Here is a 23,194-nt window from a genome sequence, read left to right on the forward strand (position 1 = left end):
TTCAATCTGATGCAGCCATGCTCTTCAATACCTTGTTGGTAATCGTCCTCTCTGTGTCAGGTAAATTGTTTGTGTGTTTTTGTTCTGATGTTTCAGTCTGTATATATAGTATTTATCAGCATGTGTTCCTATTTATTAGTCTCCCTTCATTAACTCAATCAGAAGCAACAAAAGTGAATGCATTTAAATTGCATTAATATACAAATGCATGTATATAATTAATATAAAATAATGTTCTACAGTACATTAGTTTAGAGTAGTGCAACATCGCTCATCTCAAGAGAGGGGAAAAAAAGAGGGAACTTATAAGATGAAGTTCCTCTTCACACTTTGCCTGCGAATCTCACATTGATTGGTGGCTACTGCCATCTACTGACATCAGTTAGTATTGAAATACAAGTACAATTATTGATGTTCCATAGTTTTGGAGAAGTTAGGTGCAGTTGTTTTAAAGTTTTGTTAATTGAATCCCTTATCTGTCATGTTGCCAAAACATCTGTGTTTTAAAAGATTTCTGAGCAGTGTGTTTGTGTGTGTGCGTGCGTGAATTTGTGTGTGTGTGTGTGTGTGTGCGTGCATTTGCGTATGTGTGCGCGTGTGTGTGTGTATGTATGTGAATGTATACATGTGTTCGTGTGTATGTGTGTGCGTGTGTGTGTGTGTGTGCACGCCCGTGTGTGTATGTGTATGTGCGTGTATGTGTGTCTGCGTGTGTGTGTGTGTGTTTTTGTATTTTTCAGGTGTTCTGAGCCAGACGGGATGGGGAGTGACTTACACCCCTGAGAGAATCTGTGCCTTAAAGGGGTCTTCAGTAGACATGAGTTGCACTTACTCATATCCCACATCTCACACAGTGCAGAAAACATTCTGGGTTATTCACTGGAACAAGCAACAGGAGCCTGAGGACCTGTCCAAGGACCCAGAGTACTCTCACCGTGTGGAGTACCTGGGGAATCAGAACAATGAGTGCACTTTCAGAATAAACCAACTGAGAGTAACTGATTCAGGAACATACCGATTCAGGTTCCTGACCGACTGTTATGGTGGAAAATATACTGGTCATCCTGGAGTCTCATTGACAGTTACAGGCAATTCTAAACTTGCTTTATATACTATTAACACCTAATCATTTTCTAATAGAAACAGAATGTTTTTTTTAATCATGTTTATTCTTGTATGCAGGTCTTCAGGTGAAAGTGACAGAGAATGGGGAACACTGACCTGTAGCAGCACCTGCACTTTGAGTGGCAGCCCAACCTTTACCTGGTACAAGAATGGAGAAGTTGTGCCCTATGAGTATAAATACTCCCTCAGTTTAGCCATCACTGATGATACAGATCTCTACTCCTGTGCTACAGGAGGAGTCACTTCCCCTGCAGTCAATGTGAAATGTGAGTGCCTGCCCATCTTCTGTTTTACTGGGAAATAATGCATGCAGGGCCGGCCCGAGGCATAAGCGAACTAAGCGGCTGCTTAGGGCCCCCGTGGCCACCAGGGGGCCCCCCATGTGGGATTCATCCCCTATCGCAAAACCAGCGTTAGTAATTTAAAACGGAATGACAACCGAATATTTCATAACAACGTAATGCAAGACGGATTTTACAAAGCAGCCATCACCAAAGGTGTGTGCCAAAGCACACACCTAACTCATGTTTAACTGTGATTTAATTGATTTTCTGAGTGTTGCATTGACCTTCCTACATTTATGCATGCACTTATTTTTCACGACTCTGGAATGTAGTCTCTGCAATATAAATGTAAACTGAAATTCTATCTCTGTTTATTTACAGCAGGAGATTGGACAGCGCTTGTATGGAGGGTTGTTGGAATCACAGTGGCTTTTGCACTCTTTGCTATCATGGTGTGCACAAGGTAAATGTTTGCAATGCAAAAGCATCTGGGTATCAATCATCACAAGACACGATTATAGAAATTCACCATTAGCTATCAGAGAGGTATGCAGTATTTTTACTAATTTGCTGTTGAATTCAGAGGAGCAGGTAGGAATGTTTTGGCAAAATATCATCTGGGATGGCTGATCCACAGCTCCTGAAGGTCTGTACTCACCCCCCCCTCCCCTTCCCCCTTTTCAGCAGGAAGAAGAGCACCAACAGAGAGAGAGGGAGGAGCAGACGCTCTCGTACTGTAAGTAACAAGTTCACGCCTGGATATTCTCACCATTATAACCGTACCAGCCGTTCAGAAAAGCAAAGGGCAGTTCTGTGTACATGCTGTATTTTTATGAAACTACAAAGTCAGCAGGTCTGTGCTGAGCAGAAGACTCAAAGCATAGATACACACCAGGCAAGTTACAGTTCATCCAGTTCATCACTGTGTGATGCAGTCAATTTCAGACATCCTCCTTATTTTTATTGGTTTAAACTATTGAGGAATATCCCCCACTTAACTCTCAATATGTTGTACTTGTATCTGTGGATATTATTTAGTATGATTTTTTAACATGTGAAAAATATACTTCTGTAATGTAAAATCTTCAAGTGATTCTGTGATATATAATCCACTAAGTCAACACAGGAATCGGTTTTTTGGGACAACAGAGTGGATAGGGAATGCAAGGGACTGTGTGGCCACAGGTTCATTTTAAAAGTGCAACTGGAGGCGCACTTATGTGAGACTGAGTCTCTTCCTGTGTCTCACCTCAGAGCAGAGCCTTCAGAGAGTGACAAACGCAGCCAGCGACACAAACTCTGTGCTTCAGAGAGCTGACGAGGCCTCAGTGTGGGATTAAAACACACAGAGCAGAGAATCTGCAGAGAATGAGAAATGGTGGAGATCAGGGTGAAAGAGTCTCTTTTTGTCTTTAACTTTAGAGAACTGCTGTCTGTTTCTGCTAGATTCTCCATTTTATAAAGAGCTGTTGGTGGAGGATTTTTCCCAAAGTACTGTAACCCTGCTGCAACATGCATGTTCATGTAACCCTGCTGCAACATGCATGTTCATGTAACCCTGCTGCATACATGCTCCTGTGACACCATTACACGTTTATATAACTTTGTTACACACACGCTCATAACTCATGTACATGCACATGTATTCTCTCACATTGAATGAGAAGATTATAATGCAGATGAATGCAGAATATAATCTCCAGAATTAAAGTCACTTTTAAAGGCAAGGTCCAAAATCCTTTACAACAGTGTTTTAGTTTCACATTTTACATTGCCTTGTTGTATTGAGCCCACATTTACTGTTTCTGTCTGTTTAGCTATTTGAAATAATGCATCTTTTTATTTGTTTTCTTTACATACATTGTTTTATTTTGTGTATTACTGTATTATGATTTATTTGAGCATTGTAAAGCACTGTGAACCTCAAACCTCTGTTCTGAAAAATTTTATCATTATTTTCTTCATATGGCCATTATGTTTTGCCTGCATATCCCCCTCGCCCCACCCCCACCCCCAAAAAATAAAATAAAAACAAATAAAAAAAAAAATAAATAAGTTCCATTTTGTTCACATGTGAGGATCTAGTTAATCTCTGTGAAATGTGGAAGATACAATAACTAACACAATACCGTACAAGAAGTTGTATGTAGTAAAAGTCATATTTATGAAATATCAGCATTGAAATTGCTACTAATTATGTGCATGAAGGACCGTATAACAGGCAAAGAAAAACCAAGGTTCTAAAAGGTTGCATGAACATCAACCACAGAAACAGTGCTGCAGCACCGTACACTGAACTGAGATGTGGAATAAAATAAAGAATAGTACAGGCTGCAGGAAGTGAGCGGCATTTTAACTTCCTGCACTGTCTGTGGTCAGGGTGGCACTTATCTGAAATTAGGCATCTTTACCCACAGCCGCGCCCGCTACACCTCTGCACAAAAGAGCCAAGCAGGGGCACCTCACAGTACCCGCTTTGAGGCACCAGAGTTGTGATACTTATACAAAGATAAGTACACCTGTCCGCTCCTTTTATCTTCTGCGAAAGTAAGTGCAATCTTTATGTTGATCAGGGGGTTATAGGCTAAGCTGCAGCAGCGTTTTGTTGATGTTTCGATTTCATGTCAAAAATCCGGTGCATGAAACATGAACACGACTGAGCTACGAACGGCAATGGTAAAGCATGCTGTTTGTGGCAGTAAAATTAACCTAGGAGGGATAGATGGATTCAATACATTTAATATTAATATCTGTAGATGGGGCTATAATAAAAATAGATGAGTCTTGTATGTACATTTCAGATCAAATTCCTGGAAGATCTTTTACTAAACTGAATTAAATAATCTGGTTTAGGTAATGGATTTTGTATAGGGCTCCTGAATGTATGAGTGTTTACCTGTGCCTGATGCCTATCACACCTTTTACAGTCACTTTTATATTAACCTCTACTGTACATGCATTGGAATAGGGGTGGGACGTTGGTGCAGTGGGTAGCACTGTCGCCTCACAGCAAGAAGGCACTGGGTTTGAATCTCGGTTTGGGGCCTTTCTGTCTGGAGTTTGCATGTACCTCCGGGTACTCCGGTTGCCTCCCACGGTCCAAAAACATGCAAATAGGCCAATTGGAGACTCTAAATTGCCCAGAGGTATGAATGTGTGAGTGAATGGTGTGTGTGCCCTGCGATAGATTGGCAGCCTGTCCAGAGTGTATTCCTGCCTCTCGCCCAATGCATGCTTGGATAGGCTCCAGCACCACCTCCTGCTCAGGATAAGCGGGTATAGATAATGGATGGATTGATGGATGTATTGGAATAGCCAAAGCCTCAGATCTTAGCAACAGTTTGTGTTGTAATCTGGAATCATTTTTGTAAACATAGTAGTTATGTTTATTTTATAAGTGTAATATGCAAAAATGAACATAATTATTGACACCTGAATTTCAATACAGTGGGGGCAAAGAAATGAGAATTACCCAGTCCTTTTGAAAAGGCACTACTGGTCCAGTCCAGAAACAAAGCAAACGACTGTTTATTTTCTTCAGACAATTTTATCTGATAAAATCTAAAACATGTATCACCTTCAGGAAGTGAGTCAGATCTCTAACACATTCTACTTTTATATTTAGTGTGAAGCATTGTATTTACGATCATATTCAGCCACACTGCTCTGTCTGCAAGGCTGTTTAATACTAATGGCACATTAGCAAACAACTGAGGCCAGATCAGAATTCTCTCCTGGTAAGTGCATTATCATATTATTTAATTTAGTCAAAACTACGTCACAATATTTTGTGGTGCAAGAAGATTAAACTGGAATCAAATATAAAATAAAATGCATTTTCTGACTAGAAATGATTACTGCTTCTTCCATACAAATATCATTCATCAAGTAAAAGGTTGTTTGCGTCTCTGCTTTCTGGGATCTTTGTGAGATCTTCATGAAACCCAAAGCATTTTTAGGCATTAGCAGCACATTAACTCACTGTGTGTGCCTGTGTAGTAATTGATATTCTGGTATTTCTGCTAATTAACAGAATACTCTGACAATCGTTGTTTGTGCTGTTCATTTTCACAGTGTAAATAATAATCAAGACCTGTATATGTGTATTTGGATAAATATTTTCAATCTGATGCAGCCATGCTCTTCAATACCTTGTTGGTAATCATCCTCTCCGTGTCAGGTAAAATGTTTGTGTCTTTTTTTCCAAAAGTTGTTCTGATGTTTCAGTCTACATATAAAGTATTTATCAGCATGTTTTCCTATTTATTAGTCTCCCTTCATTAACTCAATCAGAAGCAACAAAAGTGAAAGCATTTAAATTGCATTAAAGAATATATGTAATTTATATAATATAATGTTCTACAGTACATTAGTTTAGAGTAGTGCAACATCGCTCATTTGAAGAGTCGGGAAAAAAGAGAGATCCTTTTAGATGAAGTTTCTCTTCACACTGAGCTTTGAAACTGAGACAGAGGCATGATATAAATATCTGTGGCTGTACTAAATGATCGGAGCTGTTGATTGTGCATGTTGCATTCTTAGAATGACACAGACACAAGTATTCCGGTGCCACGTTTTAATGAAAGCAGTTTGTTTTCACTGCAAGCAAAACATAACAGTTTTCAGCCGACGGTATACAAAGACACTCACTCATAACTAGCTTTGTTTGCTACTGCATTCTAGCAAAGCTAGCTACTAAGCAAGACTTCCTGTACCTGCGAATCTCACATTGATCGGCGGCTACTGCCATCTACTGACATCAGTTAGTATTGAAATACAAGTACAATTATTGATGTTCCATAGTTTTGGAGAAATTAGGTGCAGTTGTTTTAAAGTTTTTTTAATTGAATCTCTTATCTGTCATGTTGCCAACACATCTGTGTTTTAAAGGATTTCTGAGCAGTGTATTTGTGTGTGTGCGTGCGTGAATTTGTGTGTGTGTGCGCGCGTGTGTGTGTGTGCATTTGCGTATGTGTGCGCATGTGTGTATGTATGTATGTGTATGTATACATGTGTTCGTGTGTATGTGTGCGCGTGTGTGTGTGTGTATGTCCCTGTATGTGTGTCTGCATGTGTGTGTGTGTGTGGTTGTGTTTGTATTTTTCAGGTGCTCTGAGCGAGGAGGGATGGGGAGTGACTTACACCCCTGAGAGAATCTGTGCCTTAAAGGAGTCTTCAATAGACATCCGCTGCACTTACTCATATCCCACATCTCACAGAGTGCAGAAAACATTCTGGTTTATTCACTGGAACAAGCCACAGGAGCCTGAGGACCTGTCCCAGGACCCAGAGTACTCTCACCGTGTGGAGTACCTGGGGAATCAGAGCAGTGACTGCACTTTTAGAATAAACCAACTGAGAGTAACTGATTCAAAAACATACCGATTCAGATTCCTGACTGACCATAATCAATATACTGGAGAACCTGGTGTCGCTTTGGAAGTCACTGGTAATTATTTTATGCTATGAACTCAGAGGATTCTCTACCCACAAGTATGACTGGAAGCTTTATTACAGGTTTAATTTGCTATTTGCAGATCTACAGGTGATGGTGAATCCTGACACAGTGACAGAGGGACAGAGTGTGAAACTGAACTGTAGCACCACCTGCACTCTGACTGGCAGCCCATCCTTCATCTGGTACAGGGATGGATCTCCTCTGTCCTTCACTGGTCAGAGTCACCAGTTCACAGCCAGCAGTGAAGATGCAGGCAGATACTCCTGTACTGTAACAGGCTATGGGCTTCAGCCACCTGCAGTGGCTCTTAATGTGAGATGTGAGTACCAGAGGCCAAACTTCTTCAAATCTCACAGTTTTGAAAGAATTGAAATATAATTTTCAGCTAAATTGTACAGATTATACTATGCTGCATGTAACTGTTCTGTCATTATAGCATTGCATGAAACGTGAATACCTGAAAACATGCCATAATGCAATGATGGGAAAACACTACTATTATTATTATTAATAATAACATTTATATAGCACTTTTCCAGATGCTCAAAGTGCATTACAGTGAAGGGGAACTCACCTCACCACCACCAATGTGTAGCACCCACCTGGGTGATGCACGGCAGCCATTTTGCACCAGAACGCTCACCCCACATTAGCGAAGGTGGAGAGGGAGAGAACATTTATTTAGCCAATTAAATCTGGGGATGATTTTTAGTGGCAAGTTTGCGAAAGCCAGATCGGGGATTTGACCAGGACACCGGGGAACCCCCTACTGTTAGCAATAAGTGTCATGGGATCTTTAATGACCACAGAGAGTCAGGACCTCGGTTTAAAATCTCATCCGATAGACGGCATCTCCTACAGCACAGTGTCCCCATCACTGCACTGGGGCATTGGGGTCTTATTTGTACCAGAGGGAAGATTGCCCCCTGCTGGCTCACCAACACCACTTCCAGCAGCAACTCAGAATTCCCTGGTGGTCTCCCATGCAAGTACTAACCAAGCCCACACCTGCTTAGCTTCAGCCATTTGGCAGGAGCAGAGTGCATGGAGGTATGACTGCTGGCACACTACATACAGTATGCCTGAGTCAGGTTTAAATTTCACATGAAACTACAAACCATTGTTCCCTCCTTCAGATTCTCCCAAGAGCATCTCAGTATCAGTATATCAGTATATATACATAGATGTCACCCCTCAGTGTGACATCTACAAAAAACTTCAGGACCTGATTTTTTTATCTTTCAGATCCTCCTAAGAGCATCTCAATATCAGTGAGCCCCTCTGATGAAATAGTGGAGGGCAGTTCAGTGACTCTGACCTGCAGCAGCAATGCCAACCCACCAGTGCAGAGATACACCTGGTATAAGAATAATAGAGCTGTATCCTCAGAGACAGGAGGACCAGAGGACAGTTACACCATTAAAAGCATCACACTGCAGGATGCAGGAGAATATATCTGTGAGGCAGAGAATGGGATTGGGACAAACAGATCTCCTCCTAAACGTCTTGATGTGCAGTGTGAGTATATCAGTGCATCTCAGCTTCAGACACACAGAGCAGAGAGTCAGTATCTCTTGAGTGCCTTTTGACAACTGCACAGTAGTAAGACACTGAGTAAAGCAGTCACACTGGCCAGTGGAGGAGAATGATGAGCCTGAACACACTGACATGTCTTAAGTAAAGCATGTTGTCATTTTGAATTTGCACAGGGAAAAAAATATCATATGTAGTGGTTGAACATTAACAGAATGAAGTTATCATTATTAATGAACATGCTAAAAATGATTATGTCTAAATATTGCTGTCACTTTTGAAAACTTGTCTGTCCTGTGTCATTAGCGAACTACCCTTTAAAAAGCTACAGTATATCCAGGTCATTTTATAACAAAGCACGACACACTGGGATTTTCACATTGTGAGAGTTCAGGTCAATTATGAACTTCCCTTTGAAATAAATGTCTCTGCTAGTGCTTTGAGATGCAATACAGTGAGTGAGTTATTATGGAATTTAACACATTTTTCAAATGATTTTAGATGCTCCCAAGAACACCACAGTGTGACATCTATATAAAACTGCAGGACCTGTTATTTTCTCTTTCAGATCCACCCAAAAACACCTCAGTATCAGTGAGCCCCTCTGGTGAAATAGTGGAGGGTACTTCAGTGACTCTGACCTGCAGCAGTGATGCCAACCCACCAGTGCAACAATACACCTGGTTTAAGAATAATAGAGCTGTATCTTCAGAGACAGGAGGACCAGAGGACAGTTACACCATTAAAACCATCACACTGCAGGATGCAGGAGAATACTACTGTGAGGCAGGGAATGGGATTGGGAGGAAGAGATCTCCTCCTAAACGTCTTGATGTGCAGTGTGAGTATATCAGTGCATCTCAGCGTCATTCACACAGAGCAGAAAGTCAGTATCTCCTGAGTGTCTTTGGGTAACTTCACAGCAGTAAGACTGTAAGTAAAGTAGTCACACTGGCCAGTGGCGGAGAAATCAGATATAATTACATTATCATACAGTGATGAGCCTGATCATACTGACATGTCTCAAGTAAAGCATGTAGTCATTTTGAGTTTGCACAGGGAAAAAAAGGTACCACATGTAACTGTTGACCTTTAACAAAATTAAGTTATCATTATTAACTAGAAAGGTTACAATTCCTGAAGGAATTGTGTGGGCTTGCTTCAAATTCCAACTGGCACTGTCCTCAAGCCTCAATGCATTTTAAATGAGGGCGCATAACTCAGAAGAAGCATGAAACCGTCCAGACCCACGGCGCACCGTAGCGTTACTTATACAGCCGGGGATCAGCAAGTAGCGATTATGTCCCAGGGATTAGTCGTATCGTAAAAGTGTCATGAGTAAAACTTGGCTAATTATATAGCTAGCTAGCTATGGCATGTCCTCACCTCTGTAACGTTATTTGTTGTCCTCCCTGTGTCCATACATCTGTATCGGTGGTTGTAGCTGTGTGTCATTAGCTTCTACTCATGCGTGCAGGATAGCATCCGTAGCTGTGTGTCTGTAGCTCCTACTCATGCGTGCAGGATAGCATCCGTAGCTGTGTGTCTGTAGCTTCTACTCATGCGTGCAGGATAGCATCCGTAGCTGTGTGTCTGTAGCTCCTACTCATTAGTGCAGGATAGCATCCGTAGCTGTGTGTCTGTAGCTCCTACTCATGCGTGCAGGATAGCATCCGTACACGCTATCTAGGTTAACTAGAGTAGGCGAAACGCTAACATGTTAGCGTAGGCGATAAAGCTGTGCTTAAAAATCTTGTGCCATTGGAAGTGTGTCCTACTAAACAAAGAATCACTAGGGGGTTACGGGGGTGGGGTCCGAACCGGGTGACTCCATCAAAGGGGGGTGACCCCAAAATGACTGGCAACACATGTTTTGTGCAGTGTTTTGTGCAGCGACGGGTTGAAACAGATTCTCCGATGCAGTTTACTGCCGGTTGATTTAACTAGCGTTATTAATGTGACGAGAAGCGCTTTGTCTTTTGAATCCATACCACGCAATTCTTTGCGCCCACACCCGCCAGCACCGTCGACGAGAGTGACCACCTGCGCATACTACAGCGTTTGAATAAACGTCCCGAGTGACTCTCTGTGGAGTAACCACAAAAAAGGTTAAATATTTTTTTAAAGTTTTGAATATTTCAAAAAATCTGAATACAAGCAACAATGTCTAGAACTAGCCAGTCATTTTGGTGTAAAAAGTTTGAATGTAGTGCAAAAACTGTAGGAGTAGTTAGAGCTAGAAAAATTGGGCAGAAAGTGCAGATAATAAATAAATAAATATCCAAGATAGCAAGAGTGGGTTGCCTGGAAGCAAGCCCACTAATGAACATGCTAAAAAGACATGTATATACTAATGTCACTTCTGAAATCCTGTTTGTCCTGTGTAATTTACCAACTACCATAAAAAACTACAGTATATCCAGTTAACAAAGCAGGACCCACTGAGAAATTCAAAGAATGAGATGTCAGCTCCATTATAAACTTCCCTTTGAAATAGGTGTCTCTGCTAGTGCTTTGAGATGGAACACAGTGAGTGAGAAATTATATGGAATTTAACACATTTTTCTATTGATTTTAGATGCTCCCAAGAACCCCTCAGTGTGAGATCTATATAAAACAGCAGGACCTGTTTTTGTCTCTTTCAGATCCTCCTAAGAGCACCTCAGTATCAGTGAGCCCCTCTGGTGAAATAGTGGAGGGCAGTTCAGTGACTCTGACCTGCAGCAGCGATGCCAACCCACCAGTGCAGAGATACACCTGGTATAAGAATAATAGAGCTGTATCCTCAGAGACAGGAGGACCAGAGGACAGTTACACCATTAAAAACATCACACTGCAGGATGCAGGAGAATATATCTGTGAGGCAGAGAATGGGATTGGGACAAACAGATCTCCTCCTAAACGTCTTGATGTGCAGTGTGAGTATATCAGCGCATCTCAGCTTCATACACACAGAGCAGAGAGTCAGTATCTCTTGAGTGCCTTTTGACAACTGCACAGTAGTAAGACACTGAGTAAAGCAGTCACACTGGCCAGTGGAGGAGAATGATGAGCCTGAACACACTGACATGTCTTAAGTAAAGCATGTTGTCATTTTGAATTTGCACAGGGAAAAAAATATCACATGTAGTGGTTGAACATTAACAGAATTAAGTTATCATTATTAATGAACATACTAAAAATGATTATGTCTAAATATTGCTGTCACTTTTGAAAACTTGTCTGTCCTGTGTCATTAGCGAACTACCCTTTAAAAAGCTACAGTATATCCAGGTCATTTTATAACAAAGCACGACACACTGGGATTTTCACATTGTGAGAGTTCAGGTCAATTATGAACTTCCCTTTGAAATAAATGTCTCTGCTAGTGCTTTGAGATGCAATACAGTGAGTGAGTTATTATGGAATTTAACACATTTTTCAAATGATTTTAGATGCTCCCAAGAACACCACAGTGTGACATCTATATAAAACTGCAGGACCTGTTATTTTCTCTTTCAGATCCACCCAAAAACACCTCAGTATCAGTGAGCCCCTCTGGTGAAATAGTGGAGGGTACTTCAGTGACTCTGACCTGCAGCAGCGATGCCAACCCACCAGTGCAGAAATACACCTGGTATAAGAATAACAGAGCTGTATCCTCATTGAGAGCATCAAAATGGAGTTATACCATTAATAACATCAAATCCGGGGATGCAGGAGAATACTATTGTGAGGCAGAGAATGCGATTGGGACAGACAGATCTCTTCATATAAATCTCAAAGTGCTGTGTGAGTAATTCTGTACTGTCATTTAGGATGGCTTGGATGGGCAGCATCTTCAGTGAAAATAGCCTATGCATATATTTCTGAACGTTGCAACATGTTTGTTAAGCTATAAAGGAGATGAACATACAGTTTGATGTACTGCTGGGTGATATCATTAAAACATATGATGTAAAACATTGTGATGTGTTTTGTACATATGTATATATGATACAGTAACATAGTAGTGTAGTCCATGTATAGTATGTACTGTATGTTTGTAATCTAAATATTGCATATGTACAACTAGTGAAGTGCCATATTAGTGGCTCTTCATTTCTGTGCGTTAAGCCTGAAATGCTGGAAGAACTGAGGTTGTGAACCCACTGTGGGTTTCCTATAACTGAGCTGAGTAAGTGTGGCATCGATATAAAACTGCAATACCTGTTATTTTCTCTTTCAGATCCTCCTAAGGGCACCTCAGTATCAGTGCCCCCCTCTGGTGAAATAGTAGAGGGCAGTTCAGTGACTCTGACCTGCAGCAGTGATGCCAACCCACCAGTGCAACAATACACCTGGTATAAGAATAGTAGAGCTGTATCTTCAGAGACAGGAGGACCAGAGGACAGTTACTCCATTAAAACCATCACACTGCAGGATGCAGGAGAATACACCTGTCAGGCAGGGAATGGGATTGGGACAAACAGATCTCCTCCTAAACGTCTTGATGTGCAGTGTGAGTATATCAGTGCATCTCAGCGTCATTCACACAGAGCAGAGAGTCAGTATCTCCTGAGTGTCTTTGGGTAACTTCACAGCAGTAAGACTGTAAGTAAAGCAGTCACACTGGCCAGTGGCGGAGAAATCAGATATAATTACATTATCATACAGTGATGAGCCTGATCATACTGACATGTCTCAAGTAAAGCATGTAGTCATTTTGAGTTTGCACAGGGGAAAAAAGGTACCACATGTAACTGTTGACCTATAACAAAATTAAGTTATCATTATTAACTAGAAAGGTTACAATTCCTGAAGGAATTGTGTGGGCTTGCTTCAAATTCCAACTGGCACTGTCCTCAAGCCTCAATGCATTTTAAATGAGGGCGCATAACTCAGAAGAAGCATGAAACCGTCCAGACCCACGGCGCACCGTAGCGTTACATATACAGCCGGGGATCAGCAAGCAGCGATTATGTCCCAGGGATTAGTCGTATCGTAAAAGTGTCATGAGTAAAACTTGGCTAACTATATAGCTAGCTAGCTATGGCATGTCCTCACCTCTGTAACGTTATTTGTTGTCCTCCATGTGTCCATACATCTGTATCGGTGGTTGTAGCTGTGTGTCATTAGCTTCTACTCATGCGTGCAGGATAGCATCCGTAGCTGTGTGTCTGTAGCTCCTACTCATGCGTGCAGGATAGCATCCGTAGCTGTGTGTCTGTAGCTCCTACTCATGCGTGCAGGATAGCATCCGTACATAGCATTACTGCCGGTTGATTTAACTAGCGTTATTAATGTGACGAGAAGCGCTTTGTCTTTTGAATCCATACCACGCAATTCTTTGCGCCCACACCCGCCAGCACCGTCGATGAGAGTGACCACCTGCGCATACTACAGCGTTTGAATAAACGTCCCGAGTGACTCTCTGTGGAGTAACCACAAAAAAAGTTAAATATTTTTTTAAAGTTTTGAATATTTCAAAAAATCTGAATACAAGCAACAACGTCTAGGACTAGCCAGTCATTTTGGTGTAAAAAGTTTGAATGTAGTGCATAAACTGTAGGAGTAGTTAGAGCTAGAAAAATTGGGCAGAAAGTGCAGATAATAAATAAATAAATATGCAAGATAGCAAGAGTGGGCTTGCCTGGAAGCAAGCCCACTAATGAACATGCTAAAAAGACATATGTATATACTAATGTCACTTCTGAAATCCTGTTTGTCCTGTGTAATTTACCAACTACCATAAAAAACTACAGTATATCCAGTTAACAAAGCAGGACACACTGAGAAATTCAAAGAATTAGATGTCAGCTCCATTATAAACTTCCCTTTGAAATAAATGTCTCTGCTAGTGCTTTGAGATGGAACACAGTGAGTGAGAAATTATATGGAATTGAACACATTTTTCTATGGATTTTAGATGCTCCCAAGAACCCCTCAGTGTGACATCTAGCTATATAAAACAGCAGGACCTGTATTTGTTTCTTTCAGATCCTCCTAAGAGCACCTCAGTATCAGTGAGCCCCTCTGGTGAAATAGTGGAGGGCAGTTCAGTGACTCTGACCTGCAGCAGTGATGCCAACCCACCAGTGCAGAGATACACCTGGTATAAGAACAATAGAGCTGTATCCTCAGAGACAGGAGGACCAGAGGACAGGTACACCATTAAAACCATCACACTGCAGGATGCAGGAGAATACTATTGCGCGGCAGAGAATGGGATTGGGACAAACAGATCTCCTCCTAAACGTCTTGATGTGCAGTGTGAGTATATCAGTGCAGCTCTGCTTCAGACACACTTTTTTATCTATGTGAATCACTGCACTGTTTTCTGTGTAATGAGGTGCTATAAGTTGCGATAAAATGATGGTGATGATGATGATTACTATTATTATTATTATTATTATTATTATTATTATTATTAGTATTAGTAGTAGTAGTAGTAGTAGACGTAGTAGTAGTAGTAGTAGACGTATTTCTTGTGCTGGTTTCTTATTCTCACCCTAATCTTACTGTAGATCCAGAAGATATGATCTGTGTTCAAGCCTGATACCTGATTTTTTACTTGTGTGTATGTTGAACACATTGCTGGACAGCAGGGGGCAGCATGACATTTTTTGAACTGCTGAATGTTTTACAGATTCCACAAGTCAAGTCCAAACAAAGAAAAACATTTGCAATGTGCTATTTCAGCTTCATTATAAACTTTCCTTTGCAATAAATTGTTCTGAATCTATTTGAGACAAATCACAGGCCTACACAGATTTATCTGCAATTTCATTGATTTTCCTGGTCTGGCGTTGTCCTTCCAGTCTTCCAGTTGTATGCACTTATTTTTAGGTCACTCTGTATTACAGTCTCTGGTACATACCTAAACATGAATTAAAATGCTATGTCTGCTTATTTGCAGTAGGGGATAGGACAGTGCTTGTGTGGACGGTTGTTGGAATCACAGTGGCTGTTGCACTCGTTGCTGCTGTTGCGTGTATGAGGTAAGTGTTAAGAGTGCAGAAACATCTGGAAATCAATCATCACTGAGAAGACATATGATTAGAAATTCACTATTAAATATCAGGGAGACATGCAGTAATTTTACCGATTCACTTTAATTCAGAGGAGCTGGTAGGGACGTTATTGTGAAATGTCATCTGGGATGGCTGATCCACAGCTCCTGAAGGTCTGTTACTTCACCCCCCCCCCCCCCCCCCTTTCAGATGGAAGAAGAAAAGTGCACGGAGAGAGAGAGTAGCAGACACACTGGCACTGTAAAAAACGATTTCCCACCTGGGTATTCCTGGACCTGGACACCTGGATCATGACAACCATATCAGCCTTACGGGATAAGCAAAGGACAGTTTTCTGTACATGCTGTATTTTTTTATGAAACTACAAAGTCAGTAGATCTGTGCTGAACAGAAGGCACAAAGCACAGATACACACAATGCAAGTTACAGTCAATTAGTGTGGGCTTCCTGCTAAGTTTAACTCAATTTCAGTCTTGCTCCATATTGTAACTGGTTAAAAATATTGCAGAACATTCCCCACTTCACTGCCATTACATTGTACTTGTGGAAATTTTTTCATTTCATTTTGCGATCCACAATATGTTAAAATATAATTCTGTAATGTAAATTCTTCAAGTGATTCTGTGATATTACTTACTTACTTAGGCCTCATCACGCCAAGTGGTGCATAAGGCCTCCACAAGGCCCCTCCATCTCTTCCGGTCCTGGGCCAAATGATTCTGTGATTTATAGTCCACTAAGTCAACAGACTGTGGCCACTCAAATGTAGGGATTGTGGTTAGATGGCCAGAGGAGGAGACACACAGTTTGAACCAGGGTACTTTAACGGCCATTACCTTTGGAAAAGTGCCGCGGGAACTTCACCGACAGCGAATCGGGACCTTGTTTTAACATCGCACCTGAAGAGCAACATGTTCACGGTGCCCCATCACAATGATGTTGTGTCAAATTTTATTTGATCCGGACAGAAGACTGCCCCCTACTGGCCCTCTAACACCCCTTCAGCTGCAGCCAGTTTACCTCAAAGGAGCACAGAGAGCGGGGATCTCACGCCTTGATCCTGGAGGCTGCTGCGTCTGCTGGTGTGTCATGTGCTCCTGCACTTAACTGTTTAATATAAGTCACCGATGGTCTAAGGGGTCTGCACGCCTTGTTTCCAAGGCCTAAATGAGCTGCTGAGTGACATCACAAAAACCAGCAGAGTCTGTGGTCGTACAGGGTTAGAGTTTGAGACCCCTAGCCCCCAAGACATCTTTTAAAACATGCTTCAGGGGGATTTTAGTCCTCTGACAATACCGTCAAATATTACAACATTTACAACATACGAGATCTTCACATATCAGTTTCTCAAAGTCTGCCTGAATGTTGCATTTTGTGAGGGTGTCACTGGGACATTCTCTCTCAATCTAAAAGCTATGCAGAGCTGAAGTAAAAACGCGAGTTTCCAGATCTTTTTACATTACATTACATTACATTACAGGCATTTAGCAGACGCTCTTATCCAGAGCGACTTAAACAACTTTTACATAGCATTTTACATTGTATCCATTTATACAGCTGGATATATACTGAAGCAATTCCGGTTAAGTACCTTGCTCAAGGGTACAACGGCAGTGTCCTTACCTTTTACAGAACTTCTGTCTGTTTCTGCTAGATTCTCCATTTTATAAAGAGCTGTTGGTGGAGGATTTTCCCCAAAGTACTGTAACCCTGCTGCAACATGCATGTTCATGTAACCCTGCTGCATGCATGCTCCTGTGACACTGTTACATGTTTATATAACTCTGTTACACACACGCTCATAACTCATGTACATGCGCATGTAGTGCATCACCTGTAAGATGTCTTGACCACCACAATTTTGAAAAAAAAAAAAAGTATATAAGTGCAGCTGGAGGCACACTTATGTGTGACTGAGTCTCTTCCTGTGTCTCACCTCAGAGCAGAGCCTTCAGAGAGTGACAAACGCAGCCAGCGACACAAACTCTGTGCTTCAGAGAGCTGACGAGGCCTCAGTGTGGGATTAAAACACACAGAGGAGAGAATCTGCAGAGAATGAGAAATGGTGGAGATCAGGGTGAAAGAGTCTCTTTTTGTCTTTAACTTTACAGAACTGCTGTCTGTTTCTGCTAGATTATCCATTTTATACAGAGCTGTTGATGGAGGATTTTTCCCAAAGTACTGTAATCCTGCTGCAACATGCATGTTCATGTAACCCTGCTGCAACATGCATGTTCATGTAACCCTGCTGCAACATGCATGTTCATGTAACCCTGCTGCATACATGCTCCTGTGACACCGTTACACGTTTATATAACTTTGTTACACACACGCTCATAACTCATGTACATGCGCATGTATTCTCTCACATTGAATGGGAAGATTATCATGCAGATTAATGCAGATTATAATCTCCAAACTCACGACACTTTTAAAAGCAAGGTCCGAAATCTTTTAAAACAGTGTTTTAGCTTTACATTTTACATTGCCTTGTTGTATTGACCCCATTTTTACTTTCTGTCTGTTTAGCTATTTGAAATAATGCATCTTTGTATTTGTTTTCTTTACATACATTGTTTTATTATGTTTATCAATATATTATGATTTATTTGAGCATTGTATAGGACTGTGAACCTTGAACCTCTGTTTTGATAAAAAAATGATCATTATTATCTTTATATGTTTTGCCTGCATTCCATTTAGTTCACATGTGGGGATCAAGTTCATCTTTGTGAAAGAAACAATAATAATACTATACAATAAGTTGTATGTAGTAAAAGTCATCTTCATGAAAAATCAGCATTGAAATGCAACTAATTATGTGCATGAAGGACCGTATAACAGGCAAAGCGAAACCGAAGTCCTAAAAGGTCACATGAACATCAACCACAGAAACAGCGCTGCACCACCGGACACTGAACTGAGGTGTGAAATAAAATAAAGAATAGAACAGGCTGCAGGAAGTGAGCAGCGCATTAACTGCCTGTCTTCAGGGTGGCACTCGTCTGAAATTAGGCAGCTTCACCCACAGCCGCACCCGCTACTCCTCTGCACAAAAGAGCCAAGCAGGGGCACCTCACAGTACCCGCTTTGGGGCCCCAGAGCAGTGCTCCAGGTGGGGATGGAAACTGCAACCTCAGAGCTCCCAGAGCCTCACTCTGGACCCCCAAACCACCCTACTGCACTACTGCCATACACAAAGATACGAAAACTACGCCTGTCCACTACTTTCATCTTCTGTGAAAGTACAGTGTGTGCATTCTTTATGTTAATAAGCGGGTTATAGGCCAAACAAAAATGGAGCATCGCGTAGTTCTGGCAGGTCACGAGAGTCAAGCGCTCCGGCCGAATCAGCTGATGGCTCAGCTGAGTGATGTTAGCCTATCACAGTACATTCACTAACAGGGCGGTCTACTTAAACAGCCTCCCTCTACTGATTCGGCTGCTCCTCCTGCATGCAAGCGCTGCACGTTGCTTCGTAAATCGGCGCTTCTTCCTGCATTCCAGCTACGGCACGTTGCCAGTCTAAACCATGTCTACTTGCTACATGTTAGCTGCTAGTCTAAGCTCACAGCCTAGGCACTATGAGGAAGTCTTGCTATTTATTTGCATAGCTCCTTACCTCTAAGCTCTAGCTGCAGCAAGCAGGTGATCCATTTGGGGCCAGCCACGCAAAGCGTTGTCTAAGCGGCTTATTCCAAATATTGAAGATACCGGTGCACTGTCTTCACTGCTAACTGGCCAGGGAGCTTCATTCAAGGAGCGCTGCTTCGCGGCGGCCGCCGCCCCTCCATGGAGGACGCCATGTTCAAGCCTGGAAGCTGCTGCCACATCCATATCTGCTAGCTGCAGATTTTACCGGGTAATGTCATCAACCTTATTTAAATTCTGCTGAGCTCTGAGTCTAGCGGTAAACGCATAATATATAGTTGTGGCAAACACGCCTGCCACAGGCCACCGAAGTGGCTTTCCTTGGGGCCCTCCAGCACAGAGACACAGGGAGATGATGTTACAACAGTCCAGATTTATTGACGAGGGTTTGGCAAGATGTTACAGCCAAGTGAGCATGATCTTAAACACTGTCATGACAGAGAAGCTCCCCGTGTGAGTGGGGATGGCAGATTTAACCTGTGCGCACTTCACTATGCACAGGTGCAGCCACTCCTGTTCCTGGGTCCAATTGCCTGTAATGTAATGTAATGTAAGCGAAACTCAGAAACACGATCGCCAGTCGTCTCTGCTTTCGGGACCAGGCTATGCATCTTTTCCAGCGTATCCGTTTGGCAGGAGTCGCTTCCGATAGCGCAACGCATGATTAGCCTCATCGTGAAGCCTGATGGGCAGAAGCAGTAATATGTTCATCCAATCTCTGCATAATGCATTTCCCCACAATTTTAAAAAAGATTCATAGACTATTCAGCCTCATAACTGCGTTCACAACTGGTCTCTCTTTTAAGGCAAGTGTTTCAACCCCGGAGTACCCACTGTTGGAAACTGCATTTCCTTATGCTTCATGGTTCTTTATATGATCTCACCATGGCAAATATGCTTAAATTAGCTATATTTTGTATACACCTCAAGCTTTTAATCTGAGAAAATGAAGGAACTTGTGTCATTATTGCATACTAGCACTGTTTTCCATCCTCTCCTCCATGACCCGGTACCTGTGGTGGCGCCCCCATGTGAGCCCTGAGGAGCCTACATTGGGAAATGCCATGACGAAATCTGGTTGCCGTCCGCCTCTGTCTCATTGGCAATATGGTCCCCATTCCGGAGTTCTACACCACCACTCCAGCTCCAGTGCGGCAACAGCAGCAGTGATGGTTCCCAGCATCCTCAGTGAAGCTACGGGGCTTGGGACATGTACTTCTTCATCCGTTGGCATTGACATAATTTCCGTTCAAAAGCTATGAGCTTTGCAGTATAGGAGCATGGCTGCTACTGTCTACTGGCAAGTACCGGTGTCGCAGCCACCAATGTTTCCTCTATAATCAGTTTCCTGCTGCTGCTACTGCTACTACTGCTGCTGCTACTGCTGCTGCTGGGTGCTACTGCTACTGAAGCTGCTGCTGCTGGTACTGGTTCTGCTGCTTCTGCTGTTACTGCTGCTGGGTGCTACTGCTGCTGCTGCGTACTGCTGCCACTACTGCTGATGTTACTGCTACTGTGTTGCTGCTGCTGATGCTACTGCTCCTACTGCTCCTGCTGTTTATTGCTGCTGCTGCTGCTGCTACTACTACTGAACGAGGATTCATTACACTAATATGAGTAGTATATTTCCCTCTAATTGGTTTAAATCTCTGTGCTGGGGGGAAATACCAACAAGCTGTTGGTACACATAACCTAATGATATTTGGTGATTAGTTTGAATGGCCTTGGGCTTACAAGGTAGCTAAGCCACTGACTGACATGCTTGTCACAATCAACAACCTAAGCCGACCAGAGGAGGATGGGTTTCCCCCTTGAGCCTGGTTCCTTCCGAGGTTTCTTCCTATCTGCCACAGGGAGTTTTCCTTGCCACTGTCGCCTTAGGCTTGCTCCTGTGCGGGTTCAGGTCAGGTTTGTCCGTAAAATGCATTGTGACAACTGCCGTAAAATACACTATACAAATAAATTTGATTGATAGAAGCCAAGGCCATACACCTAGGCATAGCCTTGCACATTACAAATAGTATTTTCCCCTGGTTTAAGTTTACTCTTGCTTCAGGGGAAAGGCCAAAAAAAAAAAAAAAAAAAAAACCCTTGGTACACATAGCCACTGACCCACAACGTTAGAACGGCCTCGAGCTGACCAGATGAAGGGCCCTTCTGGTAGCCGAATGGCGTTTCACATAGTCATCACTTCAGCCGGAGACTAAGTACTAACAACATGTCGGCGTATGGTTATTTTGGAGTTTTGCTGCTGCCCCCTCCTGGTCTTGTCAATGCATGCTTATATGGATGGCAATGAGTGAGGATTCATTTACACTGATGCAGGTAGTAGCATATTTCCCCCGGTTTAGTTTAAATCTCGGCGCTCGAGGGGAAATACCGACAAGCTGTCGGTACACATAGCCTAATATTACATCTCACATAGTATGTTCCCCTGGTTTATTAATTAATAATTCATCTAACTATTGGCCTCAGGGGAACGTCCAACATGCTGTTGGTACACATAACCACTGATCCATGTAAAAAAAATAGACGGCCTCAAGCCGAAGGGCTTGACTGGACGAAGGGCTTCCTCCAGGTGGTCGTACACATAGTCATCACGTCATCGTTGAACACGTGCTTCACATCACTGCTCTTACTGCTGCTGAGCTATGGCTCCTACGCTGCTGCGTTACTGCCACCGCGCTCCTGCTGCTGCTACTACTGGCTCCTCCGGTAGGCCTATGCAATGAGTGAGGATTCATTTACACTGACGTAGTCGGTAGTATATTTCCCCCGGTTAGTTCAAATCTCGGTACTCGAGGGGAAATACCGACAAGCTGTCGGTACACATAGCCTAATATCATACCACACATAGTATGTTCCTTTGGGTTATTAATTAATAATACATCTAAGTATTGGCCTCAGGGAAACGTCCAACATGCTGTTGGTACACATAACCACTGATCCATGTAAAAAATAGACGGCCTCAAGCCGAAAGGCTCGACTGGACGAAGGGCTTCCTCCAGGTGGTTGTACACATAGTCATCACGTCATCGTTGAACACGTGCTTCACATCACCGCTCTTACTGCTGCTGCGCTATGGCTCCTACGCTGCTGTGTTACTGCCACCGCGCTCCTACTGCTGCTACTACTGGCTCCTCCGGTAGGCCTATGCAACGAGTGAGGATTCATTTACACTGACGTAGTCGGTAGTATATTTCCCCCGGTTAGTTCAAATCTCGGTGCTCGAGGGGAAATACCGACAAGCTGTCGGTACACATAGCCTAATATCATACCACACATAGTATGTTCCTTTGGGTTATTAATTAATAATACATCTAAGTATTGGCCTCAGGGGAACGTCCAACATGCTGTTGGTACACATAACCACTGATCCACGTAAAAAATAGAGGGCCTCAAGCCGAAAGGCTCGACTGGACGAAGGGCTTCCTCCAGGTGGTCGTACACATAGTCATCACATCAGCCGGAGACACTTATTAATAGCATATCGGCATATGGTTGTTCGGGGTTTGGCTGCTGGCCTCCCGGCCTTATCCACGCAGGCTGCGTGGTTGGCGGGAGAGCTCCAGAACAGAGTCATACCGCCAAACATAACTGTATTGCCTTTATTGTCAATAAAGTTCTACTTGATGACAGTGGTCCTGACAGAAGCAACGTTTTGTTGATGTTCCAGCTTCATGTCAAAAATCCGATGCATGAAACATAAACACGACTGAGCTATGTATGGTAGCAATGGTAAAGCATGCTGATTGTGGCAGTAAAAATTACCTAGGAGGGATAGATAAATGCAATACATTCAATATATCTGTAGATGGGGCAATTATTAAAATAGATGAGTCCTGTATGTACATTTCAGATCAATTTCTTGGACGATCTTTTACTAAACTGAATTAAATAATCTGATTTAGGTAATGGATTTTGTATAGGGCTCTTGAATGTATCAGTGATTACCTGTGCCTGATGCCTATCACACCTTTTACAGTCACATTTATATTAACCTCTACTGTACATGTATTGGAATAGGGGTGGCATGGTGGTGCAGTGGATAGCACTGTCGCCTCAGTAAGAAGGCACTGGGTTCGAATCTCGGCTTGGGGCCTTTCTGTCTGGAGTTTGCATGTACCTCCGGGTACTCCGGTTGCCTCCCA

General features: G+C 42.5%; 2 protein-coding genes across 3 annotated transcripts in view; both read left to right on the forward strand.

Annotated features, from left to right (window-relative positions):
- The first annotated feature begins 817 nt into the window (after positions 1–817).
- Positions 818–23,194, forward strand: part of LOC135248387 (B-cell receptor CD22-like) — a 96,275-nt gene continuing 73,898 nt past the window's right edge. Inside the window, exons 1-2 of the mRNA XM_064323004.1 lie at positions 818–966; positions 1,183–1,391. Of these exons, the coding sequence (XP_064179074.1) occupies positions 818–966; positions 1,183–1,391 (358 nt within the window). The remainder of the gene's footprint in view (positions 967–1,182; positions 1,392–23,194) is intronic.
- LOC135237987 (B-cell receptor CD22-like) lies at positions 3,622–18,070 on the forward strand. 2 transcript variants are annotated; one of them, XM_064305590.1, is made up of 12 exons: positions 3,622–5,146; positions 5,484–5,589; positions 6,517–6,858; positions 6,947–7,186; positions 8,113–8,385; positions 8,969–9,241; positions 11,046–11,318; positions 11,902–12,171; positions 12,608–12,880; positions 14,359–14,631; positions 15,278–15,359; positions 17,334–18,070. In XM_064305590.1, the coding sequence occupies exons 2-12, from the start codon at positions 5,547–5,549 to the stop codon at positions 17,395–17,397; spliced, it is 2,406 nt and encodes an 801-aa protein (XP_064161660.1). In that variant the 5' UTR covers positions 3,622–5,146; positions 5,484–5,546; the 3' UTR covers positions 17,398–18,070. The 2 variants fall into 2 exon arrangements, with proteins under 2 accessions (XP_064161660.1, XP_064161669.1); XM_064305599.1 differs by having other exon boundaries at positions 3,622–3,956; positions 5,035–5,589.

Source organism: Anguilla rostrata, chromosome 1 (assembly GCF_018555375.3).
Source record: "Anguilla rostrata isolate EN2019 chromosome 1, ASM1855537v3, whole genome shotgun sequence".
NCBI lineage: Eukaryota > Metazoa > Chordata > Actinopteri > Anguilliformes > Anguillidae > Anguilla > Anguilla rostrata.